Genomic DNA, 26,456 nt, shown 5'->3' with positions numbered 1-26,456 from the left:
AGTCAGTAGCACATGCCTTTTCCCATGAGCCATATGAGCGGTCCCTGGCCGAGCTCAGGTATTTTCCCAGAAGTGTTGGGAGTAGGTCAGCAGTGGTCGGGGCGTGGTGGATTCTCAACAAAATTATCAGCAAATTTGCTGATCATTTTGTTGAATCAATCCTATCCCATGGCATACTGATATCTGTCAGGCACGATTCCAGGGGTGCCAGAGTATACAGTGCAATTTTACGGAATACAGTGCAATTTTACTAGTATACAGTGCAATTTTACGGAATACAGTGCAATTTTACTAGTATACAGTGCAATTTTACGGAATACAGTACAATCGTATTGGATCGTACGTATTTGTATACAGTGCAATTTTAGTCGTATTAGTATACAGTGCAACTTTACTAGTAAAATACTAATACAATTGCACTGTATACTAATACCATTGTACTGTATTCCGTAAAATTGCACTGTATACTAGTAAAATTGCACTTTATTTCGTAATATCTATTTCGTAAAATTGCACTTTATTTCGTAAAATTTATTTCGTAAAATTGCAATGTATTTCGGAAAATTGCACTGTATACTCTAGCACCCCTGGATTCGCACGAAAGTGATGTCACTGGTTGCTTGTTTTGTATCGTAGGCTGGTTCTAGCTTTTCATGGGTGGTACCAAATTATAAAGGACCTACTCACATACGTGGCTTGGTTTGGGTTATTTGAAACACTTCGGGGATGAAATGATGACAAAAATGTGTTAACAAATGGCAGTAAATGTCAATTTCAGACAGACTTCCTCATCCAGGATTTTTTTTGCCGTCCTGAAATTGCATTGGATGTCTTTAACCTTGTGCCTGTTATGTTGTCAACAGTTTGAAACCATTTGAGGCGTTTGAAATCTCCTCCAGACAAGCTATGCTATGGTACAGGGTTTATTCAACTTACTGCATTAAAAGATGATCTGAAAATTGACTTTTAAAATCCAGTTTTGCTGCTCTGAAATCGCTTTGGGTGCATCTGACAAAGACGAAATCGGTGACGACGGCAACAATTGATTTTGTAAAGAGCAAGGTAAAGATATACGCTAGATGCAGCTACAGATACATATATTAAACTGTTGACAACATAACAGACAGGAGGTTAAGTCTTTCACTTCATTCTGAGTCTACTTTCCAACATGGCTGCCAGACCTGTCATATATCTGTCGACATTGACCTTCAAGTCTCTGTTTACCAATGGAAAATTATTTTAGGTAAACAGTTGAAATGACCACGAGAAAAGAGTTATATGATTCCTTTCAACAAGCTTAAAAATGGTGATCTCGTTTTGCCATTTTGATAGAAAAAAACGGTAGGAATGATTAGACAATCGGACCACATAAGGAGACTCGATTTTCGCTACTTGTGACCCGGTTAGTACAATTGAACTACGTTAAGATCCGTTAACATTCATGATTAATGATTTAGCTACCGTATTTTACCCCGTTTGGTGCCTAAAATCTGTCTTTTAGTACGACGTGACTGAGTAACTGCATGTAAACACATGAACACCAGCCAACCACCAGACAAACATGGCCGAACCTCTCTTCAACACCCGATAATGTTTCAAACATTTTCAAACATTAGGCTGGCGCAGCCGAACAGTAGCCGACCTGGCCGAATACCAGCCGACCGCACCCGACATTGCTCTCCGATGGTGGGAGTTCGACTAGTGTTTGGGAGGCTATATTAGGCTATTTGTGACAGGGGCTTTATGTATGAGACCTGATTATTTAGCACCTTTATTTAGTTAGTATTTAGAAAAGAGTGCAAAAGACGAATTAAGAGGATAAGTGGTGTCATTGCGATGTATGTATTTGTAACAAAATGTATTAGTGAAAAAATTAGTTAGAGGAGTGTTTTTTAGTAAAAAAATTCTTTGTTGACTAGTAAGAGAATTACGAGGTTGTATTAATTCTCTTACTAGTGAAAAATGAGTTAAGACCCCTCTTATTCATTTTCTTCACTAGTAAGAGGTAGTATTAATTATCGTATTGGTAAAAAACGAGTTAGAGGTGTGTTAACTCATTTTTCACTAGTAAGAGTTCGTATCAATTCTCTGACTTGTGAAGAACTCCAGAATTGAAAGACTCCAGCGAAAGACCCCAGAACTTGTTCCTACATCAGTGTATCAGACTCTACAATCAGACTGTTCATGTACTGTTCATGTACTGTTCATGTACTGTTCATGTACTGTTCATGTACTGTTCATATAAGTAGTGTATATATTTATGTATATATGTATGTAATAATGTTATGTGTTTATTTTAATGTAATGCTGTAAACACCAATGCCATTCAGGCAACATTATAGTTATATTTTGTATGTCTGCAATGTTGGTATGGAAATAAAGAATTGTAAGAAATCATTTAATAATCTCCCTACTGAAAAAATTAATTTGTTAACACAGGAAAAGGTGCTTAGCACGTGTTTGTATGGAAATACTTCTGACCTAAAAAAATTGGGTGATCGCGATCGGTCAAATTTTTGGTCACTCAGTGTCGCAGACTCTAGTGGAAAAGTTAATGACATCTGACCACTTGATATCGACGTCAAACGTTTAAAATCACATCATACATATCATATCATAGATAACGACATCTCTTAAAAATGTCATTACCTGTGATATGATATGTATCATATGAATTAATAGAGTTAACCTTTACAAATTAATGTAAGTGCGTGGTGGTAAATAAATAAATTTTACTTTATTATATGCATTAGCCCCATTGGGATAAGTACAGGTCACAAAAGATAAAATAAGTGTTTACAAATGTACACGCTAGAGTAAGCAGTATATTCGAATATGTAGATTCGGCTTGTCTCTTTCTTGTAATGCATAATTGGAATGTAATTCGTAAGCAGTAGATTCGGACTTACAAGGGTGACACAATAAAACATGTATAAATAGATAAATAAAAAAATAAATAAATAGCAACTAAAATTTCGGGTATAACCATAATAATACATGTAACAAGAATAACCACAGTAATAACAGAAATTATAACAAACATGACGGGATGTTAGCTCGACCTCCAGCCTTCTCTCCGCTTGCTCAACAGAATTTGTTACATTTCATGCTATAGATAAATTTAATTTCATCCTAGAAGGTAATAACCCTTACTGTGTACAAATAGGTAAATATATCAAAGAATGTTTAGACCTTAGAACAAGTAGTATTAGTTGACTCAGCTATTGTTTTGTACGTAGGTTAATTGTGTTGTACCCATGTATTTGTCTGTATATCTACATGCAGTTTTAGACCTTAAAAAAGTCGCTGTACTTTTGTTGTGTCAATAAAGTTCCATATTAATCTATCTTAGCACTGCGGCGTGAACAACATATTCTTTTGGATAATCACAAAATCTGCTATACGAGCCATCGAAAAATGCCGGTACTTTACACACACGGCAATGGAAATGTGCACGAACATATGATATGCATAGTTACAGAACTTTGCTAGGCTTTTCATGGAATGTATGTGCAAAATTGTCAGTGACTGTAACTTCCTAGTCTCAACCAGACTAAGTACGCTGGCTATAATTATAATAATATATAATAAAATCATAATAATTGCCAGGAAGTTTGGCCGCCTTGTAGGTTTGACTGGCCGCGCATGGAAAGAAACTACCTCCCCGCGGCCGGACTCCCTTGGCCAATTTTATTCTCCTTCTTGCCGAATTCTACGATCCGTATTCCCGTAAAAAAAGGCCTGGTGGAGGCTAGTACTAGTAACTTCCGTGTAGATGAGTAATAATACAGTAACGTGGTAACCTGAGAATTGTGGCGGTGTAGCCGGTGCAGTCGTGCCGTGTTATCTGATGTTGACTGAGCGGTGTCTCAGCGGGAGCTAGTCCGCATGTGGCGCCCGGATAATCCACTTGCTTCTGCTCAAAACGACACGTCATCTGACGCCTCCAAACATTCCAGATTTCTAGAATTTACCCAGGCTAGCTGGAGGTTGGGAAAAAACGTAAAATCTGATCTCCAAGCAGATCTTTTGGTGGCTGTATAATACAGTATCAAATTGGCAAGGCAGTACTAGTATCAAAATTGGCCAGGCAGTATCCAATATGCCACCACTGGCATAAAAAAACGACACCAGTGAAACAAACTCTATAAGAACACGTCAAAAATAAGCCGAACCCTAAACCTTGGCTTTGAGAGTTTGAAAAACCAAGGTTTGAACCTCCTTGGTAAATCTACAGTCACTTATAGAAAAAAAGCAACTTTAAACATTGCACCTCAAGAATACGTCGTTGGCACTTAAGCTTTATAGACAACTGTCTAATGCGCTCTCCTGCAATGAATGTGCTGTTGCAAAGTGAGATAACTAAGCTAAAATGGTACGTACTGTGGGTTTTTAAAAATTCCCGTACTTTAACACCTTGAACACCAACAGGGCAAAGGCTTCTCGTTAGACGAGTAGAATCTGATGATTCGGCCCCTCCCCACGCGTCCTGGGGACTTTTATTCGAAATCAGACGTGAACTTTTCTCTCTTCTGTCAATCAGTAGACGGCAGGTGCCCCGCCGGTCCTCCCTCCCTCCTCCCCCGGATGATGTCTCCATGGTAACCGGGGTCTCAGGTGATGCCGCTCCCTCCCATCCCCCATCCTCCGGGGAAGACGGCAAATTCAATTTACTGTCAGTCCCGTCTTTCCGGGCGCATCGCGCTTCGTTACTCATGGTCAATTGGCTTGACCTCAATTTGGCAGATTAATAGACTTGTAATAGGTACATAATTTCAATCGCGAGATTCGTGATGAATTTAATGCGCGCACAATGGCGGCACAATGGGCCTCTCGTGCGGATTGGCCTCGTCGCGATTTCACTTCCCAGGCAAATGGACTCCTATTATTCCCCCTGTATTACATCGAATTTCACTTTCCGCGTGGTAATAGGACAGGTTAAACATCGGAAACAAAATTCTTGCCTTCCACGTATATAGAAGGAAGCGCATGGCACCAGAAATAATGTCGACTACACAGGTCCTTCTCACAAGCATTCTTGATAGCTTTACACTTCTACAAAATGATTTCTTCTCACTGGGTTTGAAAAAAGGGACGTGATGTGATACGACAGCGCATTGAGAGAACGTACACCTCGCTAAATGTTAAAAATTCCTCCCGCGATGTGCTGAAATCCAGGCCGTATGACAAAGGAGGAAGACTCGGTGATTCCCCTCGCGTTTTCGGGGTTACAACTTAACGGTCCCGTCACTGCATGTGTAATGAGCCGTGGTCCCGTTAGACGGTAGCGGGTCCTGACACCGCTTGGTTCTAATTTTCTCAGCTCCCAACACGGGACCTACCGCTCCGCACAGGTTCAGGCAGGAAAAAAGCACCACACAATCAACCCTTCTTAAATCCACCTCGTCGGCTGGGAAAATCGCTGTGAAAAGGATGCACAATGTCCCATTCATGGGCGGGAAATATTAGCGAGAGCTATGCGCCCTTTTCCGCCCGGAATGAAAATTAACACTCCGTGTGTTCTGAATGACTTTGCCTAAAGTTTCACTGGGACCCTTTCATTCGGTGGTCACCAAAACGCTACTTTCTCACCGAAGGAACGGGAAGTTAATGTGGAAGAATGAAAACAGAGCGGCATGTGAGGGTTCCTCCTGGAGACTAATTAAAGCAATCGATGCCGGAGTGAAAGGAGTTGACAATCGATTCAGTGTTGCGAAGCGGGAGTCATTAGTTCATCCGATATGCGCATTTATTCTTCAGCGACTTCTGCCTAATCCACCGTTGCATTGGTGCACTCCCAAGTAATTAGTTGGCGACTGCGTAGGCCCGCCGATAGCTTCTAAACTTTCCCACAAAAATCTTCTGCGCCTTTTGCTGGCCTTGTCACTGGCGGAGTCTCGGGTTACAAGCGAAGTCCCCTCTCCCCTTTCACGGACCAACTGTTTGTGACCGTGTTCCCTTCCCAACAACAAAACTGTGCTCACGGCAACACACCACAACACGCTACAAACCACATCCCTTTTCCCAGCCTACACTTTGTACAAGAATGTTGTTTACTTTCAACATCTCGGGTTAATGGATTTAGATCCTACACGACAGCGGCCTTTCTGTTTTAATTGTTTCTTGTAAACGTTCATTAACAGTAACACTTTTTCCCTGGCTAATGGTATTATGGTCGCTTTGTGCTTGGTTGGGAGAGTGCGAGATAGAATTGCTAGCGGATATGGCAGGTGTGTGTGCCGCGCTCACCGCGCGATTCTCGGGGTCTGACACCGCCCGCTCTTCCCTTCAAAGCCGCTTGTTCACGGCTACACTCACCGCTTCCCCACAAAAGATTCCGCATACTTAGGAAGCCGTTTTTACGTGTTCATAAACGGCGCAGTAATGAAAAAGAAACGCCCCCGTCGGTGGCCAGGATTATCCCTTTGTTTGCCCAACAAGTGAAATCGCCGTGCACGGACCAATCAGCAACCACCAAATCTAATTTAGAGGAAGGCGTGACCACTGGTTGGTCAGAGGGCAGATCCAGGGTTTGGCTGGGGATCCATATAAAGTTACCAACGAAGCACTCACGGATCTTAAAACATCTACAGCGCTTTTCCACGTACGAACGGCTGGGCCCGAAAAAAAAGGCGGACAATCCTGAGGAAAATGGCTGACGACCGGCTGACAGACGATCGTTCCGAGAAGAGAAAATGTGACGAGTTTGGTTCCCTGTACTTGGAGAGAACCGCGGCCGTTCGCGCACTCAGTGGCGCTGCAGGTAAAATTTATTTAAGTTCCTTGTCAGTTGTGACCAGATCTCTCGCCAAGCCGAACCGGGCCACTTGTGCCGATGATTTAAGTCAATAGTTTCAGTCACTTTCAAAATCGAATATTTGTAAATTCGTTAACTTTGTCACTACACCACCCGTAGACTTTGGGCAACTATTATAAATCTCATAATGTCCTGTTTGACGCGTCCAAGTGAACAAGCTGGGAAGCATTGAAACTATAATTCGCTTAGTTTGTGAGTAATTGTGTGCAGAAGCTAATTTGAAATGGTTGATCTGGCAGTTACAATTGTATATATTTTGTGGATATCATTCTATTTGCGGTGATTGAGAGAGCTGGGTTGTTTTGCTGAGTGCACTTTGACAATGTGTCCGCGCGCGCGGCGGACAGTGTGGCTACACCCCGCCGGTACAACTCTTCCAACTCGCGGCGCGCTGCCTTCAAGCTCAACGATGAACTACGTCGTTCAGAAAAAAGGCGCAAATTCCTCTAGCGCATACACAAGTCTCTCTTTTGTCTTGACTCAGAACGAAGGGACTGAGTTGGTTTGTACGTTACCCATTTTAGACATTCCGTGAGAGAAAAAAATTGTGAACGTTTCCAGAAAAATCCCGCCAGAGGGGGGGCCGCGCGGTTAAGCCAACCTGCTGTCGGCGGCGCCAAATCCCGCACAAACCCCGCTTCGTAAACCTGTTTGATGCCGCTTCCCTAAAACTGGTATTCCGTCCGACTTAACTCCTTAAATTCCTTATCAACAAATAAATAAATAACCTGATTTTGATTTTGTATTCTCCTAACGATTATGAAATCTAGAAAAAAAACTCTTCTGTAGCGGTCGTCTACAGGGGAATGGGGCAAATATTTTCTTCTTACATATTTGCTTGCACAAACTTGCGAAGTGAAATGTCATTTCTTATAAGCATAATAACTTCACGAGGAAAATTCTATCCTCGATTCATGGCGTCTAAATCGAATCTGCATCCCTCATATTCAAGGGACGATTGGGTTTTCTTTGCCGGGATCTAGTTTGTCGTGAAGTGCTTGTGAAGAAGGCGAACTGACGCAGGCGGCTGGGAAGATTTTTTTAGCGCGCACAGCTCGTACAGCCTCGGCCCCAGAATCAAATTTTCTCTCCCCTCTACAAGCTTGATGATTCCTCATTACGGCCGCTCGCGATTAGATCAGACCCATCCCCGGCAACTATACAAGTCATAATGTCATAAGAAACTACTTTACGGCCAGCAATTTAGGCCTAGAGATGCAGTAATAGACGAGGGTTATGTAAAAAACTTGGGTGTCGATGGTTGAGATGTTTGTAGAAATCAGACGAAACGACGTTTTCATGAGGCGTTTTGTGAGGAACATTTTTCAGACGACTTTTTATACTTCAGTGTATACAGCTGAAGCTCGTGATAGTACAAACACTAACGTTATTTTCTGAAAATTTTTTTGCAATATCATAGTTTAGCTAACGTCTTATGACCGTCAACTTACACAATTTTTTTCATCTTTACCGTGTTAACCTTGTAAAAGTATGGAACGGCCGGGACGATATTTACACTGTACGTTTATCTGTATGTATGTACGAGTAAAATGTACGAAAATTGTGAAATATTGTTTTTTTTCTTGTCGCACGCGTTTAAGATGGACCAACACGATTGTTGAAGCAAAGAAATGGAGTATCTTTAGTTGACGAATATTCGTAGCGATGCACGATAAAAAAAGTGTTGTTTTTTATTTTGTTGCACCATGACACGTACTGAAAATACAAGTATTTCTTACCATGTACATGTATCATTTCCTTCGAGCCACCGGTTATTTTCAAGAGTTTACAATAAATAAATGGCAAATCACAATTTGATGTACTGAAATCCCCAGTCATTTTTACTTCGCGCATTTTCTTTTTCATCCTTTCGGAAACATGTGCGCGTATTTGCAACGAAAGAATGTTCAAAGTCGACCCAAATGAAAGCGACAACGTTTAAATCCTATTGGCAAATTGAGTAAAATATGTTGTCAGTGCCCTCACGACAGCATTGCCAGCAAAAAAATTGTTGATTCGGTTTATCAAACGACCTGAACTCATTTTTTTGGATAACAGAATTACACTTTATTGCTGTGAATGATATCATATTTTTGTATGTGCGCACAGTATCATATTAAGGCAGGTCACGAATACAGTTGACTTGTATACTGGGGTTTTGATGTCTGGAAACTCGGCGTTATATACGATACACGGTGTGGACAAGTTAAGAAGAAAAAAGAAGATTCAATTCGTTTGAATCACACGTTCGGCTTAGAGCAGAATATTTGATCTTTAGCACAGCTCCCTAGATGTCCTGTGAACCATGTGGCATATGGACGATAACTAACTTTGTTTCTAATAGATTTAGATTTCGCCTGTATCATACACGGAATCGGGTTATTTCTACAGCCTTGTGTGTCAAAGTTAGGTGCATGCGGCTTTCTGTACGTCTCTCACGAGCGGGCATTGTTGTCGTCGCCTCTCCGTCTTTGTGTGGTGCAAGAATCGGTCCTTTTAGCGATCTTTTCGAGTCGACCGACTTGTGGCAATACGCAGTACCCCGGAGGAGGGACCGAGTAGCCGCATACACACAAGCACTGCTGCGGCGTTGTTTAGAAGTCACCACAACGGGAGTGTTTTCACCCTAGAAAACTGTAACGTTCTTGAACAACAAGCGACGTATTCTTCCAGATGTTTTACCACTTGCCGATGATTTGCACTGACTTCCCCGTCTATCCGCCGATCACAGAGAGCCCGGACGGGGCCTTCAAGAAGCCGAAGCCGAGTGAGGGCGCAGGGCTCGGGCGGGACACGGCCACCACCCCGCCCAACCCCGCCATCCCGCCGACTCCCGCCCGCCGCCGCCACCGGACCACCTTCACGCAGGAGCAGCTGGCCCAGCTGGAGGAGGCCTTCAGTAAGAGCCACTACCCCGACATCTATGTCCGAGAGGAGCTGGCCAGAGCCACCAAACTGAACGAGGCAAGAATCCAGGTACACATACAGAATTTACGTACATTCTTACAATCATGTGGAAAACAGAGAAAGTTTTATTGAAAATAGAACTAAAGCGACGCCTCGAACTTTATCCTGTAGTATTTTCAGCATGATAAATCATCTGCTTTCAAGCAATTTTGTGCAGAATCATCCTAGCATTTACGTTGTGTGTCTTTGCAATTGACTGTAAGTTTCTGTAAATGGTGAAGCGTTAGTCATGAAAATAACTTTTTTGTCTATTGTTTCTGCGCTGTTTTTTTTTAGCTCTAGAAGTGAATTTTAGATCGTAGATGGCTGTTTGTATCCTTGTAGAGTTTTTCACATATCCTGCTGTAGCGTCGTTTAAGCCATGGTGAACATTGCCCGATTAAAACGTGCCCGGCTTGTTATTCAGTCCTGTTGATGTCGGTTGTTCGTCGGTCAAAAGTCGGGCTGCCTGGCCACCCACAGCGGAACAATATAGAACTCCATTGTTCAGAACACCGACTTCAACATGCGCGGATGAATGTAGGACATGTGTTATAGGTTTTACCGGACTTTGAGATTAAGATGTCTACATATTGAAGGGCTGTATGTTTACCGCTGTATCAAGTACGGTACAGTGTCAGCCGCTTTCAGTTGGGCGGCAGCGCAGTAACTGTATACGGTGGCCCGCTAGTTTTTCTCTGCCTTTTGCGAGCGCGTTGTTCGAGCAAGCCGGTAACAAATCTACGGGGTTACATTTCTTTTTGTGCGTCAACAATTGACAAATACCATCATCAACTTCACAATGAATAACTTCCATGAGTTAAAATAGCGTACGTATTAAAATGTATGTGTATATCTTTAATTTTTTTAACACCCCATTTTTACAGTACGGACTGGAGCGAAACCTTGGATGAATACGTTTCTTGTTCACCATGTGACTTGTGGAGGGTTCGCTGCTAATTCTTTTCCCGGTTGCACCAGTAATTTTGTGGAAGTAAAGAATGATCTTGCAACATTTCCCTGTGAGAAGAACAGATGTTATAAGAGAAGAAAAAGAAAAAAGGGGAACACCAGTCGAGTTCATCTGTCGGAAAACTGAGCTGAGATTATTGTTCCTTCCTCCCGCGCCAAACGAGGATTCCTGTGCATGACTAATCCTTGTCGGGGGAAATCTGAAATCTCGGCGGGCTTTAGGTATTGTTTTTCTTTGCCGCTGAGTAATAATGGTAGGTTTACTAACAGTTCAATGATCCCGAACTGATTGCCGTTACTTCCACATCAGCGGTCGCCGGAATATGTCTATGGCTTTTTTTCTGCCAGAGGATAATGTTAACATTTTTTTCTCTCTCCACATCATCAAAAACGTTTTAGTAGTATACGACAATGAAGATTCGAGGAAAACATCCACGGTTGAGGCAGTATATAAACGTGTGTTTCTATCTGTTGTCTTGTGTTTGTGCGAAAGTGTGAGGGATTTTCTGACAGATGGACGGAGGTCCCAGTGCAGTCCTGTAGCGAAGCGCTCCTCCCTCCTAGTTAACTCTTAGGGAAGGCAGAAGAATAGAACCACACAAGAACTGAACACGACCGTAGGCTTGAATGGAACTGTCGGTGTTCGGGGATAAAGACATCGTCCAGCCAAGAAGCTCCTTGGTTCAGCCTTTCCGCAATGCCGATGCTTTGAGAAAAATTCGTTTCCAAACCGGGATTTTTAAGTCTTTTTACAAAATCTTTAGTGTTCATGTGAAGAAAAATTCGCGGTAGATAATATGTTTTATGTGATTATTTTTTCACTGGGTAAAATTGTTTCCAAAACGGGATTTTTATTAATTTCCAATTAGTTCGTGTGAAAAAAATTCGCGGTAGATAATCTGTTTTTGGTGGGGTTTTTTTTCACTGGGAAAAATTCGTTTCCAAAACGGGATTTTTCATTTCCAAAATCTTTAGTGTTCGTGCAAAAAATTTTCGCGGTAGATAATCTGTTTTGGGTGATTATTATTTTTCACTGGGAAAAATTCCTAAATCTTTAGTGATCGGGTGACAAATTCTCGCAGTAGATAATGCGCATTTCTTTTATGATTATGATTTTTGGGACTGGGTATATAACACTTCACCATCTGCGTTGTCCTGTGTGTTTCACAGCGACAATGGTGCGCTTTATCTAAGTCCTGTTAAATTAAGTTTTCTCGGGCGAGAATGCCCGTTTGATATCGCGGCTTGTCGTGTGAATCCGCGACGCGTTAAGGCAGTTGTCGTGTTGAAAAGATGGGCTTTTCCACCTGTCTAGGCCCTGCGCCGTGACATGGTAAGGAACCAACTGACAGATTTCACATCTGACTTCAGCTATCGCCTCCCGTGACGGCATCAGCTCACGGTTGACTGTGCGGTAACACTGAGACAAGTAGATCGTCTGTCGGCAGGTGCGTTTAGCGGTTTTCCCGCTCATATTTATGAGATGCTCGCTAGGTCTCATTAATAGGGCTGAATTGGGTTTTTATTGGGAGAATAATTCAATAAAGACCCATTTCAATCCAAATAAAGATTTGAATTGAGGATCGAAGTCCGTGGCTCGTTGAAAGCTCAGGTGGCATACGTGCGTGTGCCGGCGGGCTCTGGGGCGTCAGCCTGCGGAGGCCTCGACAAGAATGGACCGGGCGCGCTGTGTCGGCTTTGTGGATTCTATGCACGCGTCCAGACACATTGTAACTCTTTCAAACCGTGCCTTTAAAAGCGCCGAGAAAATTGAAGTGGTTTGGGAAGTGCGAGAGAGCAGCGAGGGAGCAGGGAACAATAGTCTGGTAATGAAAGGTCCATTAGCGACCACTTCTGTTGAAAGCGTTTTCCCTTCGTCACGTGACGGCATAGAGCCAGGCTTGTAGATCGATGTTGTGTTGGGGAGTGGGGGGGGGGGGCTGGATTCGTCCTTTTTAATGCGTTTGTCATCATGAATAGCGCTTCATTCTCCATGCAAGTCAGCAAATCCGGCAAATGGAACAGAATGTCAAACCTACAACTGCGATGCACAAACGTAGAGTGTTCCATCACTCAGTACATAAATATAACGTACTCAGTGTCTCCAACGTTTTTCATCAATTCCTCCACAGCCCCCCGATTCGAACCCTGTAACCCCGCTCAAATTCAATCCGACGATTAACTTTTGGAAGAATTATGTCGGAGAATATTTACAAAATTGAATTCTGAGAGGTCGGGGCGCGAAATTGAGCCCTGATTTAGCCTAGTGTACGACGTTAGACTTGAAGCGGGTTATTCTGGTAAAGCACGGAACAAACTTTGTGTAGCGTCTATCTTTGTGTCCTGAAAACTTGTTTGCTGAGCTCATAGCCAGTAATAACATGAGTGTTTACGTAGATTCTATCATGAATGATATTGAGAAGTGTACCCCGCCCTAGCAGATTTTAAGTTATGTCCTTTTCGCTACACCACGAAGTCGAAGACTTGAAGGGATTTGGATGTCGATATACGAGTATATGTGACTTGCATATATGCAGGAAAAGACAGGAGTAGTGTCAATGAATTTGTGTCTGTTTATCCTACCTAGTTATAAAATTTCAGTTAGAGAAGTAGCCGTAGATTTACTGTGTAATATTGGCTATTGTCGCGATTCTATTCAAACGGGACTTCAATTTTTTTGCATCGAAAGCCCAAAGACCTAAACAGCGAGAGCACTGCCAATAAAATGTGCGTCGGCCTATGTGCTAGCTAGCAAAAACACATACATTCTGGAAATTCAGACATACAAGCGGTCGTATAGATTTACTGTGTAATATTGACTGTTGTCGCGATTTCATTTGAATCAGACTAAAATGTTTGCATCGCGAGCACAATTATGATTTCGACACACTTTTTTTCTAAAAAATGTGTTTTGAATGTCATTCCCTTGGTGACACACTGTTATTACCTACGAAGTGAAGGCCAACTTAAGATGGCGAGTTGTAGTAACTATCCTCTAAGTCATGAATTAAGAATGGAGCGATGTCACGCAGGCGAGCGGAGACCTATATTGACCTCTCGGGGTTTGGGACGGCCCCGGCCCGACAGCTAGATGAGGCCTGTACGGTCCCCCGGGTGGCAGGCCGTGATTGTGGGGGCGGAGAACCCGCTAGTGATGAAAGTCAGGACTGACAGTTCTGTTATCAGGGGTGTTGAGCTGTGCTCAGCGCGTCTTTTCTATGCTTTCAAAGCGCGCACACAAAGCGATAAAACTATATTTTCAAACGTCATCAATTTTCAAAGTCATTTCATTTGGTAGGTTGAATCAACACTACCCAATAGTATACTGATATCTGTGAGGCAAACACATATATATCGTTTTTTTTTATATCTTGATCAACTCTGTCAGTATTTATGTATTTGTTTCACTTGTTCATTGATTAATTATTGTACATGATAACTCGTGCTTTGCTTGCTTGTATTACGTATTGTCTGGTGGCGACATGAATATAATAAGTGTAACTTGAGTGTGTCGCCACCACGTCTTGTCACTGTATTTCAATAAAAAAACATATATATTAAATGCGATGTCACTGACGGAAAACTATTGCTTGCTTCGTATGGTAGGCTCGTTATAGCTATTTTTATGGTGGTAACAAAAATAAAGGGACTCCTAATGTGGCTTGTTTCGGGGCTATTTCACAAGCTTCAAGTATGAAATGATGTCGAAAATGTGCTAAGAAATAACCGTATATGTCAATATCAGATTTTCCCATCCAGAATATTATTTTGCCCATCTGAAATTGGATTGGATGCCTTTAAAATCTGTGTCACACTAGTGCACGCAGAGAACACTTTGTGTTCAGGAAACTATTCCACTGGGCTGTACTCTGATTTTGTCATCAGGTATCATATTGAATCTATGAGTCAAAGTATACAATGCAGCGCGCACTGAAGTAGGAAATCACGAATCTTGTAGTGTAATAGGCGTATTGTAATCGGAGCCATGATACCCAGAGTTAAAAGTCGAGCCGAATCGACGATGAAGTGAAATATTTTATGCTGCAGCAATCATTCTACTAACATAAAGTATAATAATAATGATAGTAATAATAATGATAATAATAAATGATTTATTGGTCATCACCCGTGCAATCGCAGTCTTTTGTAGCACTGGCACTGAATTGATGCAGGGTTTACAGTCACATAATACACATGATACATATAGCATATTTGCTCCACACACACTTTTGTGGAACTGTCGCAAGGGTCTGTGCGAATGGCAATAAAATATACACAGTACATAACTGAATTCGAAGAAAGGAGGTAGCCTCTACCAGGCTTCAGAAGCGGCTGGACAAAGCGGCAAACTGTACTCCTTTAGCAACTTCCTTGTATATTTTTCCAATTGTTTTACTCTTCCAACCGCCTCTGAAGCCTGGTACGAGATTGCAGGCACACTAGTCAATCTTGACATCGTGTTTGAAAACTACCCGTTGATATAACGTATAATTGATGCAAATTTTTAAAACACTTCAGAGAATATTACGGTGCATTAGAATTGATTTCATGAAGTTTTCTTTAATTGTAAAGTTTATGAAGTTCAAAGAAAGAACAACCTTACAACATTAAGGATGCGTGGGGAGCAGTTTTAGAAGTTTAACCGGGAACTACTTAGTTGAAGCATGGGTTCAGGTTATGGCTTATTTTTGACGTGTTTTCTTCTCTGTACTGGTATTTTTAACTCTCCAAGCAGAGTTTCGGGTTATATTTGAGGTGTTTTTATGCATTTTTATTGATATATTCGGGGCCCAAGATTGATATATTTTACGCCATCCAAACATATTCACTAAAACCCCTGCCTTTGTCCACATAGTGTTCAGAAACACTGCTACACTTTCTAACACCCTTTGTACTGTATGTTGACTGATCCCCCTTCTCAATAGCGTTTTCGAGTAATCATGAGGAGTAAATAGGCAATTTTGCTCGTGAATAGGACCTGGACTGTCCAGCTGCGGACAAGCTCTCGATACCGGAGCGTAAGAGCCTTACTGCTCGTGCCTGACACACGCCGTTTTTTCTCTGATATAAGCCGCTCGCAATTGTCCCTTATATCAGTGTAGGGCCTCTTCAAGACACAATGTGCTTTGTAGCCGCGGCCCAGCGTGAGGTGGGATTGAAACATTAATTTTCATTGTGATTGTTTGACACGTGCGCACGCTTATTCTGGCATTAACTCTGCAACCGGCAATTATAGAAGCGTTAGCACCAGTGCAGTTTAACCCCCGTCTTTTGTTCTAAGTGTCCGGGCGGCGGCTGTTGTGCCACATCACAGGGCAATAACGTGTACATCTGTTGTACTACTGTACATCACACATGCTTGTTTAGCTTTCTTGGGGTTTTCACAAAAGAGAAAAAACGACCATTTCAAATATGGGCTTGCAACTTCATTCTGGATGAGGAAATTTGTCTTTTATTGACATTTACTGCAATTTGTTTATCACATGTTTATCACATTTTCCTCATCATTTCATACTTGTAGTGTTTAAAATAGCCCCCCCAAAAAAGCTACGTCAGGCGTGCTTTTGTTTTTGGTACCACCAATAAATAGTTAGAACCAGCCTACAATATCAATCAAGCAACTGTTTTCCAACAACGACATCGCATTTTGTCTCATGCTATGGGATAGAGCTGATTCTCGCAACATAAAAATGGCCAGAAAATAATTAACTTTGAAAATTCAGTTTTACTGATCTGAAATCCCTTTGAGTGCCTTTAAAAGGAACTGTGTTCACCGCTGTAGATATACGTTAACAGAACGGAATCAGAAACAACATTTGCCGACGGCAGTTTCCTCACAATTTTTCAGGCTTGATTTCTCTTTGGTGGGCTGACAGAAGGCGTCCTTCAGAGTGCATCATGACAGATGCTCCGAGATTAAAGAAGTTAAAAGTGTTCGGGGGAAGCAAATACAAACGGTTAACAGATTCCGGATAAAAAAATACAAACCAGCCTGACTACATTTTAGACCTACGTGTCTGTGAAGTGTGATTGGACACACAAACTTTCATATTCCTTTGAGACTTTCTACTCTTATGATGATAGACAGTGGACATAAATGCGCAGAAAATCTTTGAAAACAAAAAATGAAAATCACACTATAATACGCGAAATTACAATTTATATAAAACATGCCATCTGGAATAGGAAATGTCTCTGTGCTGTAACAACCCTTACAATTAGTAATCAATGACAAATTGTTGTTTATCACAGTAATTCTATTCATGAAATCCGTTTGGATATGTTGGGATTTTTAGACATTTGATCATTTCTCGCCAGAACCGGACTTCCTAAAAGCACTCGGAAAGTGAAACAATACCAATTTCTTATAGTTTGATTCATTTTCATGATACTACGCATACAATTCCATACCGACACAGGAGCAATTAAATGTTTAATTTCTAATCACTATAAAAGAAGTAGGTGAAAAAAACAATCGATGTTTCCTTTCTCTGTTATTGTATGGTGCACGTGTATTCTGTGTTCTACTCTCATAGCAAAGGTTTGTTGGGAAGCGTGGCGTAACAGAAGTGAGTGCTCGGCTAAGAACCAAGAGGTCCTGGGTTCGAATCCGGCCATGCCACCGATCTTGTGCCCATGGGAAAGGGATTTAACACGACTTTACTCACTTCACTCAGGTGAAAATGAGTATTGTTCTCTGCGTTGGTGGCGGCAAGATAAGTTGAAAACTGTGCTGTTATCATGTCTTGTTTGCAATGCTGCGATAAAAAAAAAAACAGGTTTAGACTTCGGCCAATTTTTGTAGGCGTGTTGTACTGGTTATCTTTTTTTACGGAAGCCCAACATTCGGGTGGCAATTGGTAACTGTCTGGCAAATGGACACTGCCTGGACAATTTGACACTGTCTTTGCAGTCACCAAAATATCTACTTTGAGATTTTATAAACCGTGTGTCTCTACTCTGTGTGTAGGTGTGGTTCCAGAACCGCCGTGCGAAGTACCGTAAGCAGGAGAAACAGCTGTCCAAGGCCCTGTCCCCGGTCCTGCCTCCCATGGCCTCCTGTAACAACATGATGCGGGGAATCTACCAGCCTGCAGCCGGCCACAACTCTGCCGTCCGCCCGGGCAGCTACCAGTACCAACACATGTCCAACACCATCAACCCTGCCAGCTCATGTGCAAGGTAAAAACATCGTGGGGTTTCGTAACGACAGAGTGTTTGTCTCGGAACCAAGAGGTCGCGGGTTCGAACCCTGCCATGTCACCGATCTTGATAACTCAGTTGTAAATGAGTATTGCGTTGTCCTCTACGTTGGTGGCGGCATAAAAATAAGTTGAATTCAAACTTGTATTTGATCTCGAATTTGATTTTATACGAACTCTACCATCCCTTTCAGCAGTAGTAGTGGTGCTTAAAACTGTAAAAGTGGTGTGGTAGCTAAACGTTTCCATAGACACTGGAATTTGGTTTCATCTAGATATATGTCTGCTTCCCACTTTAACACATACACAGAAACTGTCCTTTTCTAGCAATAGTAGTATGTTGGCAGATTCCAACAATATGTTGGCAGATTTGTATTTTGTAAAATTGCTTTCGAGATATTGTTGGCCACCCCTGTCCTTGGTGCTGAAAAGACGGTCATTTAGAAATAATGTATATCTTCCCTGTGTTCTGTCTATGGGAAATTCCATGGCGATGGACTAAATTTGGGAAGCATTCACAAGGAATACTGTTCCATGGTGATGTAGTTCTAGGAAAGAAGCTGTCAGTGTGGAGCTTCCTCCTGAGAGATGGAATATGGAAGAAGAAAGGGTGTTTTGCTTCTGTAGTACATGTAGTAGCAAAACGTGTCCTGGTCGAGAAAGTTCGGTGTGGGGGCACAAGCGAATGAAGTTCCGCGGAGCATTTGCCGTGGAAATAGCGATAGAAGAACACCAGACTTGCAACATCACGCCTTTTTTGTGAAAGGGGCTACAAGATGGCGTACAATATAAGCCGTGAAAGTCGTTTCTAACGGTAGTTGTTGTTTTTTTCCAGGTACCCTCAGATGCAGATGGCGAGCTCGGCCTACGCGCCTCCCCCCATGGCACAGTTCTCCATGCCGCCCACCACCAACATGGGCATGCGTGTGGAGCAACACGACGACGACTGGTGAGGGCCTTTCCCCGTGACCTGTGTACTTGTAGCCTGGTGTTCAGTCTATCGTGATTTGGGCGGGCTCCCTTCGGGCCTATAGACGTTTTCCACCGCCCAGTTCAGCTAGGCTCCCCGGTAGGTTTTGCAAACTGCACGGGCGTAAAACTCCTATCGGGGAGCCTAGTTTAACTGGGCGGTGAGAAACGTCTGAAGGTCCGAAGACAGCCCGCCCAAACCTCGATAGGCTGGGCACCAGGCGAGTGTATACGTATATGAAGGGCGAACGTGGTTTTTGCATGTAACTGAAAATGCATAGTATAGTCAGACAGTAGAAAAGTACACGTCCGTTTGGTATCTCTTTCTAAAGTTAAGAGTCGGTGCAGCATGACTGTAGATGCGTCAAGTACACGATCGAATTTAACAAATAAAGCCCATACCTGTCAATTGGCTTTTGTATAGTATCCATTGACACAGTGTAGCCACAAAGGCATTGCACTTGCCTGTACGTACATGTAGGGATAGCAGGCTTTCTATTGGGGGCAGACATTCTTCATCCTCCCACGCCAGGGGTGCTTCCTTACGAGTTCGGAGCATTTGCCGCGGGATAGCTCTGCCGTGGGAGAATGGCATTCTTATGTATGAAGAGAAATTTTCCAGCAAAATACTAGTGTTTACTATGTACACATAGTATGTAGGAGACCTCTCATATGTTATGTTGACTGAAGATGTCTTTCTCCTTGTCTTTAGGTATAACAAAAGCCTGACCGCGGCGCTCAGAATGAATCCGTCCCACCATCCCAACCTGTCGGCGCCAGTGCTGCAATACCAAACGTAAGCCACAGGTGGCGCGGAAGATAGGTGTGTACCGTTGGGCGCACCTCCCTATGTTGCATTGAATAGTTAGTGGGCAGGGCACCGGAATTTATTTATTGTCGGTGTAGCGTATTGAAGCTTACCATACATGATGAAACGAAACCTTATATTTCATATCACTGCCTAATAAGAAGATTTAGGTTGAAGAAGGTTAGATTTCCCAGGTACTTGTAATATACGGACAAGAAAACTGTTACTCATGCAACTGAATAGATTTTAAAATTGCCATGCACGTTTCAAGTAGCATCCACTACTTTTCATCAGTGACTAGCAGAATATGTAGTTGTCAGATATACTATCCAAAAACTACGAATTGAGATTTCGCACAATCTTTTATGCGGAGGTTTAAAAACAGCAGTGCTCAACTCAATATAGTTCAACTTTTCTAAAAGTTCTTATTTTGCAAAATGACAAGTCGTAGACGTATCCAAGAAATCGTTTTCAAAGTTTTTACAGTGATTGCTATAACCTTGGCACTGAACAATGTCTAAACATGTTTTCTTTTTCTTTTCCAGGTCTCCAGAACGATTCCTCACCACTCACAGGTCGTCTCTATTCGCCTAACCCCATCATCATATTCTGACATTTAAAAAAAGAAGAATCGTTATTCTCTGTAGCCTACGTTGAACGTAAAGAAAGATTGTGTTAACAAAGCTCATTCAAAGAGTTAGTGAAAAAGACTCGGGACTACTACGATTATGTTTAGTCACTCTATGATATTCGCTTTCCAGATTTGGCACTGAGATCTAATAAAAAATATCACGTCAGTCCGTCTCTGCTTTGTCCACTGGCAAAGTGATGTGAGGAATTTTGCATGGCTAAAGTCCCTGTCACACATAGCCCGAATATGGCCTCCCGAACACTACTGAATTATCCACAACCATGGTTGGGAGTAGGTTGGGACAAAGTAGGTTGTGGTTGGCTCGAGTTGGCTACTGGTCGGCTGGGCCAGCTGAAGTTCGGTCATAATTCAATTGGTCAGCAGTGTTTGGGGCGTTGTTTGTCTAAAATTTAACTCAATTTTTATTCGATTCGTATTGAAATGTAATCGTGGCCTAAATATGGCCAGACTGCTCCCGAACTTAAGCCAACCTTGGTTGGTAGTTGGGGGAAGATTCTGAATGTGTGGCAGGGGGTTTATAGCTCAGTGTATTTGAGTGAATCAAGACATACACTGACATGTCGACGCCCGTGCTGCAATACCAAACGTAATCCACAGGTGGCGCAGGCGATAGGCTTATACCGTTGAATGGACGAAAAAAAAAACATTGAGGAAAGGTCATGTATATGAGATGTGTATATGTAGTAATGTATACTGCGCGCTGCAGGAAGTTGTCCTAGGAAAATGCGGATATTTTTGTATCAATGTTTCTGATTGATGTTTGTTTTTTTGTTGATGGAACTCGACTCCTAGAAAAAAAGGAAAATAGAGGGACGAGTTTGTGCCAAATATAAGTATCTTTGTGGACACTTTTTTTGTGGTCAAATACTTTGCAAGCGTTTTTATCAGTCTATGTCTTTGTCCAAATCTATTATGAGTGAACTCGAATTGAAACAGTGTGTATATGGTATTCTCAAGTTCCGTTATATCGATGATTGACTTATTTTCTGAGTTGTGACATGGAAACTTTGGTATGTATATGCTGTGATTTTTTCTTTCCAAGATATTTATGAAGTGTGAATAATGTCCCTGTGTGTTTGAGTGGCTGCAAACTTGTACCCATGCACTGGCTTCTGCGTCTTTTGAGGAAAATAATGCTCTTTTGCGATTTCATAAACTCTACAAAATTCACAACCTCAGAGTACATTTGTAAGAGGCGCTTGATATGTCACATGAGACTGTAAGATATTGCCTTACTCTGTATGACAATTTAAAGCTTACTGCATAAGGGGATGTCAAATAATGCCTCCATCCAACTGTGACAATTCCTTGTTGTTGTGTCGTAAAAATGATCTTAAAGGGGCATTGTGTAACATTTTTGCACCAAAAATTGAAATATTATAATTGAAAAATCTTCCTGTGATCATAATTTACTTCCATATTCCAACATATTTGTACAATTATCTCAGATTTCTGACATGTATGGTTGGCACTAAAGCAGCCCACACGAGGCGCACTCAGTTTGTGGTACCACCACAAAATACCAGAATGTAAACAAACATGGCTGACAGCTATGTTTTCAGCTTTTAAACACACTTGTAAGGCTTCACATTTAAATTTTGGCACTTCCAAATCCCGAATGACAATTACATTTGCAATGGAGAAGGTTGATTCAACTTACGTTGTGAAAAAATTGCCAGAAAATTTGATTGCTTTTCTTTTGCGTTGTCCTGATGTTACATAATGCAGCTTTAAGCATGTACATGTAGTTGTCCCACTGACAATGCGATTGTTCTTGTTATACCGTCATACGGCATTGTTCAGCGCCTATTCCAAAGAGAAGTTTTGTCCTAAGAATTTCTATGTGTGCTGCGATCTTCAAACTCTTTTGATTGTTTTCTATATGACCAATGGTAAGAAATACTATGAGTAATGAATGAACAAGTGATGTGGCCAATGTGTGTGTAATGGAATAAAGTGTGCATCGGATAAAGTAAGATTTCTGTGTATTTTTTGTACAAGAATACAAATCCAGCTGTAAATTTAAAGGTATAACAGGATCAATTTCCACCATAACTAACATTATCATATAGCCACAATTTGTATTGATAATAACGCCATAACATCATAGACTGTATGACAACTTGTGGATAATTATCATAAGTGGTCAGTTATTAAAATAATTGACCACTTGCCCATACCATTATGCAGGGGGAACCTATAAATGTATTTCTGTTTTCTCTCTTAAACCGTTTAACGTAAAGAGTAAAATTGTATTTCACATACTAGTATGATATGGTTATGTGTTTTATTCCCACATCAAGGAATTTCACAGAAATCTGTAGGAAAATTAACTTTTGATTTCAAAAACAGACATTTATAAAAAAAAGAGTTCTAAGCAGCTGCAATTTTGTGCATATATTTATCTTAATTGAAATATCTATTTGTTACAGGTTCAACACTTTCTAAGTACAAAAAAATGTTCTCCAGTTTTCCAGTTACAATATAATAAATCCAGTAGTCAAATTAATCGTAAAAAAAGACCAACAGAGAATATTTGGTGCAGTCCTTTACAGCCTAGGATATCATTAGTCAAATTTCATGTTTTGTTGATTTTGTTACAATGTTATTATTTACAGTGGTGAAGTAACTGAATCTCTGACACAAGAAAACTCTTGGATTGTTGGCACAAAAACAGTGTGGTAAAAAATAACTATTTGGTCCTATATAAGAACAAACTGATTGATTCAGTATCAGATTTGTACTTATTTTGTTCCTAAAGCTTTACAATTGCGAATAAACCCATATATAAATGCTAAAGAAGATTTTGTAACATACTGTTACAATATATAAGACAAAGGGAAATAATGTTATCCTCATCAAATTGCAATTACATTGTATTGAGCACGTACTTTCATGTGCACTTAGGCTTTGAATCCTGTGCCAACCTACAAATCTAACTCTTACTTGATGTCCAAAAGGACAAGGACAATCATAAGAACTATTTATTGCCATCTGGTATCTCTTTAAAATGTCACTGGAAAATTCCCCGCCTCTTCTGGTCTACATTCTGTTTGATTTACATAAAAGCAATGATAGAGTGTAATGTATCATATCATTTGTGATTGCCAAAAAAAACAATGCACAGTTGGTAACTTGATATTTAATGATAGCCTGGCTACCAGACCTGTTTTAGGTCCCAAGTCCTCACTGCAATTTATTTCTGTTCTTTCTTTTTACGTGTACATTTGGGCTAATCAAGGAGGTCATGGTCAAAATCTATTCAAGATAAAAGGGAGCAGCCAGAATACTAGTAGTTTGAAATTCTGACATATAGAGTTTGTGCAATAAATTCAAACGTTACAAAAAGTTAGCCTGGTTACCAAACCTATTATAGCTCCCGAGCCCTACATCCTCTCTGCAAATAGTGGATAGGCTAACAAAATGTATAAGGGGGGTTTGATGACTAGGTTACTGAACTAACTAAGGTGTGTCTTTTGTACGGGTATTGTATAACCAGTAAACCTGCCCTTGGGCAAAAGCAGCAGCATCTTTTGTAAGTGACAACAGCTGGTCATTTGTAGGGAGGGGGGAGATCACATCGGGTGTATCTTTTATTTTAGATTAAAGGTACCCAATGCAATTTCAGGGTGCCAAAAACAACCATATGCTACGTGAGGAGTCCCATCATTTTATGGTACCACCAATAAATTGCTAAAGCCCTACGATACAAACCAGTCTGCAATACAATAGGTTCTCTGACAGTGATATTTTTTGCCTCACACTGTCACAGATGTTGTTAGTATGCTTTAGGATAAGGTCGATTCAACTTACTACTGAACATTAAATCAATAAATTGACTTTAAAATCCAGTTTTACTGCCCTGAAATTGCTTTGGGTGCCTTTAAAGTGATGTGAAATGAAAGGGAAGTTCATAATAGAAAAATATCCTTACTGCATTGTTGAATGTTTCAAATGGAAGAGTCCTTAAAACAATGGAATCAGAACAATCTTCAAATCATTTAATACCAACATATAAAAAGGTCATTTCTTATTTCAGGCTCTCTTTCTCTCCAACTGTCTTGTCCAGTTGACCTGCTACCTTGTATAACTAAGATCATAAACATTGCATTGTATACAAGTGGGTAGACTAATATTACTAGTACCTAAGTATGGCAAGTATTGCTTTAGAGACTACAGTATCTGTAGTCCTTAGGACTCATTTGTTTGAGATGCCTTGAATTCTGCATAGTCGATGAACCCGTCCCTGTTCCTGTCGTCGTCTCGTAAGATCTGGTCGATGGTGGATGTGATCTCCTCTTCGCTGAGCTGTACGCCGTCGTGGCCCTTGTCGTGGTCCTCGTCGTGGAAGTGCGTCATGGCGGACACCAGCTCAATGCCGTCCAGTCGGTTGTTCTTGTCGTAGTCGTGCTGGGTGAAGTAGTGGAACTGTAGCTCCTCTTCAGACATCTCGGCTGTAGACTTCCCGACTAAAGGGTCCAGGTGTTCCTTGATGTGACTACAGGGACAAAAATATACAGAATTTAATTATGTCACAGTTTGTTTACCTATTCTAAAGAACATTCTTTAATGGTCAGTTAAAGAATAAAGATCATTTCAAAGTTTTGAAAGTCAGGTATGTTTGATTTTTGCTGCGTCTAGGTTTCTTGACACAGCATTACATGCCGTAATAGGTGATTTAGTTGTTAGGCTATTAAGGCTAACGCTACACAAACATATGCACCCCTGTACAATATAAATGTCGATTGACCGGCATTCATTGCAGTAAACAAACTGTGACGTATTAATGTGATAGGTCCATTGGAACCTTTTGGCCTGGTGGTTAGAGTTCTATTCTTAGCGTCCCGGGAGCCAGGTGCATTTGTGTTTCTTCTGCCCCTGGTGTTTCAGATTCTAAGATTCGTGAAAAATTTTGAAAGGAAAGGGGGAGCAGTGCATTACAGTGGGGATTCAAGTGCTGGCAACTGCGTCATCTGACGGGTCTGTACCTTTTGGCCTAATGCTTAGTACATTGCCTTCATATGCTGGCTGCCGGGGTTCTGCAAGCATTCAATTCCTGGTGTCCCGGGAGCCATGGTAGACTGCTGAATTTAAACCTTTAATTTAAAGCAGCCGGCTACAATTAAAGGTGAATTAAAATGGCTAACTATGCCTCACAGAAAACTGCACAATTTTCTTATTCATTTGAGACTGAAACAAGGGAATTTGTGTAGCCTTTTCATACGAAGTTAGAATTATTATGATGTGAAGACTTACTCCAAATCTTGTACATGGTCTCTGCTGCGTAGTGGGTTTGGTGCCTCTCGCGGTTGTTGCCCGGTGGTGCCGGGATCAGGTAAGCTGCCCTGGTGGAAGGCGGGCTGAGCCCCGGGCTGGGCCGGCACGGCTGCCTGACCGTGGGCGGCACGTGAGGCCGGCTGCCCCGCCTGGCCTGGCTGGGCGTGCGCTGCCTGAGCACCTGGCGGGTGAGGAATGTCCGGCTGTAGTTGTTGCTGTTGCTGCTGCATCTGAACAGGGTCGCCCTGGCCCTGACATGCTGGTAAGATGAAGAAAGAACAAACTGCGACAAACACGAGTCCACACTGCATTGTTGTGGCTTGAAGTTAAACCCCTGGATCAAAAATGTCGTCTGTTGTGGGAGGGGGGCGCACCGGTCAGGCCGCTAGACGGGACACTCGAGACAGTTTAAAAGCTGGTTCAACGCTAATCCTTCTTCTGATTGAGCAAATTTTAGTTCTGCAACATAAGAGATAACCTGGGCCGTGAAAATTCACTTGGAAAGCTCAGTAAAATGTCCGGAAAAACTCGGACCAAAAGTCACACGGAAGTACACGTCTGGTTACGGCTTCATTTAAGTTGTCCTGAGTATGCAAATGAGGGCGTTCACATGTAAGACATTACACAGCGGTCCCACACGTATGCACCCCTAACTATTCTTGCACATCCTCACATATTCCCACTAATCCTTCCCTATCCTTACACATCCTCACACACCCTCTGCTATCCTTACACATCCTCTCCCATCCTCCTCTATCCTTACACATCCTCACACATCCTAACCAATCCTCCCCAATCCTTACACATCCTTAG

At 41.7% G+C, this 26,456-nt stretch overlaps 2 protein-coding genes across 2 annotated transcripts; one reads left to right on the top strand and one right to left on the bottom strand.

Annotated features, from left to right (window-relative positions):
* The first annotated feature begins 6,586 nt into the window (after nucleotides 1–6,586).
* Nucleotides 6,587–21,585, top strand: LOC109481044 (homeobox protein prophet of Pit-1-like). Its single transcript, XM_019783517.1, has 6 exons — nucleotides 6,587–6,763; nucleotides 9,549–9,793; nucleotides 17,706–17,917; nucleotides 18,773–18,886; nucleotides 19,619–19,729; nucleotides 20,260–21,585. The coding sequence occupies exons 1-5, from the start codon at nucleotides 6,652–6,654 to the stop codon at nucleotides 19,704–19,706; spliced, it is 771 nt and encodes a 256-aa protein (XP_019639076.1). The 5' UTR covers nucleotides 6,587–6,651; the 3' UTR covers nucleotides 19,707–19,729; nucleotides 20,260–21,585.
* Nucleotides 21,586–24,014: 2,429 nt separating this feature from the next.
* Nucleotides 24,015–26,198, bottom strand: LOC109481045 (multiple coagulation factor deficiency protein 2-like). The gene is made up of 2 exons (XM_019783519.1): nucleotides 25,623–26,198; nucleotides 24,015–24,864 (listed from the first exon to the last, which is right to left on the bottom strand). Exons 1-2 carry the CDS (start codon nucleotides 25,952–25,954, stop codon nucleotides 24,558–24,560), a joined length of 639 nt encoding a protein of 212 aa, XP_019639078.1. The 5' UTR covers nucleotides 25,955–26,198; the 3' UTR covers nucleotides 24,015–24,557.
* Nucleotides 26,199–26,456: the final 258 nt, after the last annotated feature.

This window comes from Branchiostoma belcheri, unplaced genomic scaffold (assembly GCF_001625305.1).
Source record: "Branchiostoma belcheri isolate BF01 breed outbred unplaced genomic scaffold, Haploidv18h27 scaffold537, whole genome shotgun sequence".
Taxonomy (NCBI): Eukaryota; Metazoa; Chordata; class Leptocardii; order Amphioxiformes; family Branchiostomatidae; genus Branchiostoma; species Branchiostoma belcheri.
This window is presented reverse-complemented; position numbering and strand designations above follow the sequence as displayed.